This window comes from Piliocolobus tephrosceles, chromosome 15 (genome assembly GCF_002776525.5).
Source record: "Piliocolobus tephrosceles isolate RC106 chromosome 15, ASM277652v3, whole genome shotgun sequence".
Classification (NCBI taxonomy): Eukaryota; Metazoa; Chordata; class Mammalia; order Primates; family Cercopithecidae; genus Piliocolobus; species Piliocolobus tephrosceles.
The window spans coordinates 105355406-105364847 of record NC_045448.1 but is presented as its reverse complement, the minus strand read 5'-3'; the positions used below and the strand labels follow the sequence as shown (position 1 = coordinate 105364847).

At 41.6% G+C, this 9442-nt stretch overlaps 1 protein-coding gene across 11 annotated transcripts in view; it reads right to left on the bottom strand.

Annotated features, from left to right (window-relative positions):
* Positions 1-9442, bottom strand: part of TSGA10 (testis specific 10) — a 154971-nt gene that overhangs the window by 132153 nt on the left and 13376 nt on the right. For 2 of the 11 annotated variants that reach the window (XM_023211401.1, XM_023211402.1), the window contains exon 1: positions 9300-9428. The exons of 8 other annotated variants lie outside the window; for them this stretch is intronic. In XM_023211401.1, the coding sequence (XP_023067169.1) occupies positions 9300-9356 (57 nt within the window). In that variant the 5' untranslated portion in view covers positions 9357-9428. Of the gene's footprint in view, positions 1-9299; positions 9429-9442 lie in introns of those variants that run through there. One more of the 11 variants, XM_023211408.1, reaches the window with a different exon arrangement.

Genomic DNA, 9442 nt, shown 5'->3' with positions numbered 1-9442 from the left:
TGATATTGGCTATGCAGTTTGTCATAAACAGCTTTTATTATTTTGAGATACATTCCATCAATACCTAGTTTATTGAGAGTTTTTAGCATGAAGAGGTGTTGAATTTTATCAAAGGCCTTTTCTGCATCTATTGAGACAACCATGTGGTTTTTGTCATTGGTTCTGTTTATGTGATGGATTATGTTTATTGATTTGCATATGTTGAACCATATCACTTTATCCAGGGATAAAGCTGACTTGATTGTGGTGGATAAACATTTTGATGTGCTGCTGGATTTGGTTTGCCAGTATTTTATTGAGGATTTTCACATCGATGTTCATCAGAAATATTGGCCTGAAACCTGATGCCAGGTTTTGGCATCAGGATGATGCCGGACTCATAAAATGAGTTAGGGAGGATTCTCTCTTTTTCTATTGTTTGGAATAGTTTCAGAAGGAATGGTACCAGTTCCTCTTTGTACCTCTGGTAGAATTTGGCTGTGAATCCGTCTAATCCTGGGCTTTTTTTTTGGTTGCTAGGCTATTAATTACTGCCTCAATTTCAGAACTTGTTATTGGTCTATTCAGGGATTTGACTTCTTCCTGGTTTAGTGCTGGGAAGGTATATGTGTCTAGGAATTTATCCATTTCTTCTAGATTTTCTAGTTTATTTGCAGATAGGTGTTTACAGTATCTTCTGACGGTAGTTTGTATTCCTGTGGGATCAGTGGTGGTATCTCCTGTATCATTTTCTTATTGTCTATTTGATTCTTCTGTCTTTTCTTATTAGTCTGGCTAGCGGTCTATACATTTTGTTGATCTTTTCAAAAAACCAGCTCCTGGATTCACTGATTTTTTGAAGGGCTTTTCGTGTCTCTATCTCCTTCAGTTCTGCTCTAATCTTAGTCACTTCTTATCTTCTGCTAGCTTTTGAATTTGTTTGCTCTTGCTTCTCTAGTTCTTTTAATTGTGATGTTAGGATGTTGATTTTAGATCTTTCCTGCTTTCTCCTGTGGGCATTTAGTACTATAAATTTCCCTTTACACACTGCTTTAGCTGTGTCCCAGAGATTCTGGTGTGTTGTGTCTTTGTTCTCATTGGTTTCAAAGAACTTAATTCTGCCTTTGTTTCATTATGTACCCAGTAGCCATTCAGGAGCAATTTCCATGTAGTTGGGTGGTTTTGAGTGAGTTTCTTAATCCTGAGTTCTAATTTGACTGCACTGTGGTCTGAGACTGTTATCACTTCCATTCTTTTGCATTTGCTAGGGAGTGTTTTACTTCAATTATGTGGTCAATTTTAGAATAAGTGTGATGTGTTGCTGAGAAGAATGTATATTCTGTTGAGTTGGGATGGAGAGTTCTGTAGATGTATATTATGTCCACTTGGTCCAGTGCTGAGTTCAAGTCCTGAATATCCTTGATAATTTTCTGTTTCATTGATCTGTCTAATATTGACAGTGGGGAGTTAAAGTCTCCCACTATTATTGTGTAGGAGTCTAAGTCTCTTTGTAGGTCTCTAAGGACTTGCTTTATGAATCTGGGTACCCTGTATTGGGTGCATATATATTTAGGGTAGCTCTTCTTGTTACATTGATCCCTTAACCATTATGTAATGCCCTTCTTTGTCTTCTTTGATCTTTGTTGGTTTAAAGTCTGTTTTATCAGAGACAAGGATTGCAACCCCTGCTTTGTTTGCTTTCCATTTGCTTGGTAAATCCTCCTCCATACCTTTATTTTGAGCCTATGTATGTCTTTGCATGTGAGATCGGTCTCCTGAATACAACACAACAATGGGTCTTGACTTTTCATCCAATTTGCCAGTCTGTGCCTTTTAATTGGGGCATTTAGCGCATTTACATTTTAGGTTAATAGTGTTATATTTGAATTTGATCCTGTCATTATGATGTTAGCTGGTTATTTTGCCTGTTAGTTGATGCAGTTTCTTCATACTGTTGACGGTCTTTACAATTTGGTATGTTTTTGCAATGGCTGGTACCTATTTTTCATTTACATGTTTAGTGCTTCCTTCAGGAGCTCTTGTAAGCCAGTTCTGGTGGTGACAAAATCTCTCAGCATTTGCTTGTCTATAAAAGATTTTATTTCTCCTTTGTTTATGAAGCTGAGTTTAGCTGGATATGAAATTCTGGGTTGAAAATTCTTTTATTTAAGAATGTTGAATACTGACCCCCACTCTCTTCTGGCTTATAGGGTTTCTGCAGAGAGATCCACTGTTAGTCTGATGGGCTTCCCTTTGTGGGTAACCCAACCTTTCTCTCTGCCTGCCCTTAACATTTTCTCTTTCATTTCAACCTTGGTGAATCTGATGGTTACGTGTCTTGGGGTTGCTCTGCTCAAGGAGTATCTTTGTGGTGTTCTCTGTATTTCCTGAATTTGAATGTTGGCCTGCCTTGCTAGGTTGGGGAAGCTCTCCTTGATAATACCCTGAAGAGTGTTTTCCAACTTGATTCCATTCTCCCTGTCACCTTCAGGCTACACCAATCAAAGGTAGGTTTGGTCTTTTCACTTAATCCTGTATTTCTTGGAGGCTTTGTTCGTTTCTTTTCATCCTTTTTTCTCTAATCTTGTCTTCACGCTTTATTTCATTAAGTTGATCTTCAATCTCATAGCCTTTCTTCTACTTGATTGATTTGGCTATTGATACTTGTATATGCTTCACCAAGTTCTCGTGCTGTGTTTTTCAGCTCCATCAGGTGTTCTTCTCTAAACTGGTTATTCTAGTTAGCAAATCCTCTAACCTTTTCAAAAGGTTCTTAGCTTCTTTGCATTGGGTTAGAACATGCTCCTTTGGTTCAGAGGAGTTTGTTATTACCCACCTTCTGAAGCCTACTTCTGTCAATTCGTCAAACTCATTCTCCATCCAGTTTTGCTCCCTTGCTGGTGAGGAGTTGTAATCCTTTGGAGGAGAAGAGGCATTCTGGTTTTTTGAAATTTTCAGGCTTTTTGCACTGGTTTTTCTTCATCTTCATGGATTTATCTACCTTTGGTGTTTGATGTTGGTGACCTTCAGATGGGGTTTCTGTGTGGATGTCCTTTTGTTCATGTTGATGCTATTCTTTTCTGTTAGTTAGTTTTCCTTCTAACAGTCAGGCCCCTCCTGCTGCAGGTCTGCTGGGGTTTGCTGGAGGTCCACTCCACACCCTGTTTGCCTGAGTATCACCAGCAAATAGCAGAAGCTGCAGAACAGCAAAGATTGCTGCCTGTTCCTTCCTCTGAAAGCTTCATCCCAGAGGGGCATCTGCCAGATGACAGCCAGAGCTCTCCTGTATGAGGTGTTTGTCAACCCCTGCTGGGAGATGTCTGTAGACCCCTGCTGGGAGATGTCTCCCAGAAAGGAGGCACAGGGGTGAGGGATCCACTTGAGGCAGCAGTCTGTCCCTTAGCAGAGTTAGAGCACTCTGCTGCTCTCTTCAGACCAGCAGGCAGGAACATTCAAGTCTGCTGAAGCTGCGCCCACAGCCACCCCTCTCCGCAGGTGCTCGGTCCCAGGGAGATGGGAGTTTTATCTATAAGCCCCTGACTGGGGCTGCTGCCTTTCTTTCAGAGATGCCCTGCCCAGAGAGGAGGAATCTAGAGAGGCAGTCTGGCCACAGCGGCTTTGCCAAGTTGCAGTGGGCTCCGCCCAGTTCGAATTTCCCACCGGCTTTGTTTACACTCAGTTGGAAATGCAGAAATCACCCGCCTTCTGCGTTCATCTCACTGGGTGCTGCAGACAGGATGTGTTCCTATTCGGCCATCTTGCCAGCCACAAAAAAATTATTTTTAATTTATTCTTTTTTATTTTTTTCAATGTGAAGTCTAAAATAAGGAAGAACTCTAATTCTCAATTAGGAAGTCACATAGCAGAGTGGTTAACAGCATGTATTTTGGCATCAGCCTACCTACATTCAAATATCCTAGTTCTGTCACATATTAGCTGTGTGATCTTGGGTGACTTGGTTACTTCACTGACTATAGCTTCCTCATTCACAAAATAGGGATGATAATAAGAGTATCTGCATTGGCCGGGTGCAGTGGCTCACACCTGTAATCCCAGCACTTTGGGAGGCTGAGGCAGGCAGATCACCTGAGGTCAGGAGTTCGAGACCCACCTGGCCAACATGGTGAAACCCCCACCTCTACTAAAAATACAAAATGTAGCTGGGCATGATGGCAGGCACCTATAATCCCAGCTACTTGGGAGGCTGAGGCAGGAGAATCGCTTAAACCCAGGAGGCGGAGGTTGTAGTGAGCCGAGATTGCACCATTGCACTCCAGCCTGGGGGACAAGAGCGAGACTTCGTACCAAAGAAAAAAAGAGTATCTGCATCATAGAGTTGTGTGAAGATTAAATGAATTAATATATGTTTTGACTTTAGCACTTAGAATAGTGCCTGGCACATGATAAGCACTTCATATATTATTATTTACTATTATTACTAATTCCTCTCACTGAGTCAACTTAATTGGCTATCAAGTCCTACTGATCTTTTCACTAAAAATTATCTGTTACATTTCTTCCATCCCTATCACTGTTTTAGTTCATGCTTTCAGACTGTAGCCATCACATTTATTCACTTTATAAGTAAACTTATAAATAGCTAGAATAAGAAAGACCCAAAAACATCTTTCTGAGGATAAAAAGATGTAAAACAAATAGAACCCTACAATTTCAACCCTAAATGAATCTAGGAAAGTCCAGAACAAATAAATCAGAAATTACAGCACAGCATGATTACTGCTACATCAGAGTAATACACATAGATGCTAAGGGAACACTGAGAAAGAAGCTACAAAAAAAGTATTTCTGACTTCTACTTCTTCAAAAAAGACTTAGGATCTACTCTCCATTCCAAAAGAACTATGAGCATATCCCTACTGGAGCACTTAATGCATTCTATTACTTTTACAGGATGTCCACAGCCATGGCTACTTTAACATGTCTAAAACAGACTTCCTTTTTTTTTTTTTTTTTTTTTGAGACAATCGTGCTCTGTCACCCAGGCTGGAGTGCAGTGGCATAATCTCAGCTCACTGCAATCTCCACCTCCCAGGTTCAAGCAATTCCCTGCCTCAGCCTCCCAAGTAGCTGGGATTATAGGCGCCTGCCACCATGCCCAGCTAACTTTTGTATTTTTAGTAGAGACAGGGTTTCATCATCTTGGCCAGGCTGGTGTCGAACTCCTGGCCTCCCAAACTGTTGGGATTACAGGCATGAACCACTGCACCTGACCAAGACTGCACCTCTTTATGTGATCATCTTAGGGGTTAGAATTTCAACTTAAAAATTTTGCGAGGACACCGACATTCAGACTGAAGCCGCACATTAGAGGAACAGAAAGAAAAAGCTATTGGGTGAACAAAGAAGGAGTACTAGATCTTTTAAGTGAAGACAAGGGCCATGATTTTTTTTTTTTTTTTTTTTTTTTTGAGACAGAGTCTCTGTCGCCAGACTGGAGTGCAGTGGTGTGATCCCAGTTCACTGCAACCTCTGACTCCCTGGTTCAACTGATTCTCCTGCCTCAGCCTCCTGAGAAGCTAGGATTACAGGCATACACCACCACGTCCAGCTAATTTTTGTATTTTTAGTAGAGCCAGGGTTCCACCATGTTGGCCAGGATGGTCTCAATCTATAGACCTTGTGATCTGCCTGCCTTGGCCTCCCAAACTGCTGGGATTACAGGCGTGAGCCACAGCACCCAGCCTGGATTTTATTTTTACTTGCAGTGGAAAGCCATTGGTGTATTTTTGAGCCAGGATCATCTTATTATAATTTTCTTTTTCATTTTTTTCCCTCTCCCTTCTCCCCTCCCACAGGATCTCATTATTTTGAAGTGATTGATTTGATTTCCGTGTGGAGAATAGGTTGTAGGGTGCAACAATAGAAACAGAAAGACAGCAGGGAACAGTTGCACTATTCCAGGTGGGAGATGATGGTGACTTGGACCAGGGAGGTGGTAACAAAAATATAGAGAAGTGGATGGATTTATAACATATATTTGAAGGTAGAACCAACAACATTTGCTAATAACTTAGAATGGATTTATTGCAGTGAGCCGAGATCGTGTCACTGCACTCCAGCCTGGGCGACAGAGGGAGACTCCACATGAAAAAAAAAAAAAAAAAAGGCACAGCCTTTAGGGGATGATTAGGCCATGAAGAGTTGCCGGTATATAACAGATCCCAGAGAGCTCCCTCACCCCTTCTAACATATGAGGACACAGTCTGAAGGTACCATCTATAAACCAAAAAACACCACACATTGATTCTGCTGGCAACTTGATCTTAGAATTCCCAGTCTCCAGAACTGTAAGAATTAAATTTCTGCTGCTTATGTTATTTCATTATAGCAGCCTGAATGGACTAAAATATGTGCCAATATCATTTGACTTCAAGTCCTCTGCTCTTGCTTTTCCTCTCAGGAACACTTTCTACCCAGCCTTTCACATGGCTGTCTTCTCACCCTCAGCTCCTTGGCTGAAATGTCAGAGGGTCCTCCCTGACTACTTACCTAAAGTAGCCTCTCTCCCAGTCACTCCCTCAAATACATGATAAGCTATTTGCACTTATCACTACTTGAAATTATATCATCTATTTGCTCACTTGTTGACTACCTCCCCCAACTAGAATATAACATTCAAGAGCCCTACGTTTTTGTCTTGTCTCTGTTATATCCCTAAAGCCTTAAAAGTGCCCAGCACAAAGGTGAAATGCAATAAAACATTTTCAAAATAAGAAAATTTAATGATTCGAACAAAGCAGTTTCAATGGTGGATGAAAACAAGTCTGAAGGGGACTAATGAATGAATAGTAAAGAAAAATAATGGAAAATGTAAACTTCTTTTAGGAAGCATGATTGTGAGAGGAAGAGAGGTAGAACAAAGGTGGAAGACGACCAAGGTTGTGGAAAGGTCATTACAGGAGGAGAAAAACTTGTTCCTTAATTCTCTTTACATAAGGATCCTCTTTCAGAATTAAAAGCCCTGAAGCCCCTCCTCAGAAAAATGCAAATACACCTTTACAAACAATTTCAGGGGATTTAAGACTCTCTCAGGTCCTTGGACTCCAGGTGAAGAAGTCCTACAGTACAGAAACATAAAGATTCCTCAGCCATGAGTTAATGTTAATTGATGGAGAAAGACAGCTGAGGTAATAACAGGAAACCCAGGTAAATATGTATTGCCCTGAGACAAGAAAAAGAAAAGCAAGGACAGGTGAAGATTTAGACACTTGTAATCCCAATAATCCCCGCACTTTGGGAGGCCAAGGCCGGAGGATCACTTGAGCCCAGGAATTTGAGACCAACCTGGACAACATAGTGAGTCCCTGTCTCTACAAAAAAGAAAAAAGAAATTAGCCAGGCATAGTGGCATCCACCTGTGGTCCCAGCTACTTGGGAGGCTGAGACAGGAGAATCACTTGAGTCCAGGAGGTCAAGGCTGCAATGAGTCATGATCGCACCATTGCACTCCAGCCTGGGCGACAGAGCAAGACTCCGTCCCCCAAAAAAAAAAAAAAAAACGTAAGTGGCATGGAAATCTGAGGAAGTTTCTGTCTGGTGGAATTTTAATTTTTCAGTGAAACAGGAGATAAGATTATATAATAAAAAGTATCATCAGTGTTGAGCAAAATATGAAGCACATAATATGTATTCAACAAATTAATTTTTTGATAGAATGGAAAATACTGGACTACTTCACATGGAATTCTGAAATCTGGTTCCACAAAAGTTTACTACAGTTGAGGTGGGTTTTTCTTTTTAAAAATATTGTCTCCAAAAGTGTAGACTTATAGACACTGAAGTAGGAAGGAAGAGCCTCACTAACAGAAGGATGTAGAAAACCATACAAGATTTATGAATAATTTTGAGAGAGGATTTTACATAATAAGTGGATAAATATTTGGGGAAAGAATCACCAAACTAAATACTGAGAGCAACGATAAAGATTAATCTTAAAAAAAATGTTGAGTAAAGAAGCAAGATGTAAATGAATACTTGGTACAATCCCATTTGTACGAAGTTCAAAAACAAGCCAAACTGTAATGTGCATGTTCACATACAATGAGGTGAAACATTAAGGAAAATCAAGGAAGTGGCTCTTAGAAGTCAGGAGAGTGGCCATCTGTGGGGAGGGAAAGGAACATGTAATCTGAAAAGGAGATAAATAATAATACCTCTAACTGCCTCTGTGTATGGAGGACTTCAAAACCAAATCGTCCTAAACAAACTAGTCTAAGCAACTGAAAAAGCAGACAGAAAAGATCTCCCAGAGAATCTCTACACCTGATTATATTCTGAGCTACAAACAATGATTTTTCTTCAGAAGGTAAACAATACGTGAAGTATTTTGGAAGCTGCCATTAAATAATGCCAAAGTTTAGGATTTAAAATTAATATTTCATTAATGTACCTTCCTAGTTATTTCCCACTAAGACTGAAGAGTTTGGCTCATTAATCAATTAAAATACAAAAAAGGATCTGTCTTATCCTGGAAGCAAATTCCAATGTGACAACTTACTTCTATAACTAACCTGTTTTTTTCTACTTACAAACCTATTGTTATTCTACTTATGTCCTTACACGTAAACAAAGTATACTTGAAATGCTGAACACCAGTACAGAGAATTTTAAACAAGGAAATCTCCTAGGATATAAGGTCCTGGAATGGAAGAAGGAAAACGCTGGGACACTGTAATCTATGCAAACCTTCCTGAAGTCGCGGGAAAAAAAAAGTGGAAAAGAACATATTTCTGTGAGTTTTTAGGTAGCAAGTCCATGATCATCTAGTTATCCAATTTAAGTCTCAAATAGTTTTTCAACAAAAGCCAGCTTTCCTTGCCTTTACTGTGTATAATTTTTTACTAAAATTATCAGATTTTCATGCAAATGCCTATGTAATCTCAGCCTTTCACCACCCCAGGTCTAGACAGAGGCTCAGAAATGAGCGATCTGGAGTCAGGTTGAACTCCCAAATCTGTGACTTCCAAATTCCTCGGCTCCACCAGAGCTTCCAGAGCGTTTCTAAACTGAACAGTCCCCCCAACAACCAAGCGGAGAGCTGCGGGAGGACGCGAAGCGGTGACCATAGGAACTGGACTCAAACCTAACCTCCCAAAAAGCAGGCGCAACGCGGGCTGCTAAGCTTCCGGCCGGCAGCTGTGCCCGCCGCTGCCCCTCACAGCGGCTCCCGCGGCGAGCGCCCACCTCCGCCCGCCACGGCCCCGCACCCGCCACTCCCGCCCGCTTGCAGCCGCCTTCTCAGAGACCTTCTGGCCCAGTAGCAGCGCTCTCCCCACCCTGCGCATCTCCGCAGCTTCTACCTGGAGCTCCGGGTCCCTCCCCGGGCTCCTCGGCCCGCCGTCCTGCCCAGAGCTCATCCCGGCGACTGCCAGGTCTCGGCCTCCGCGGGGAATACGAGAACCGCCCAGTCTCCATCCTCCGCCCCTTTCTCCTCCCTTCCCAC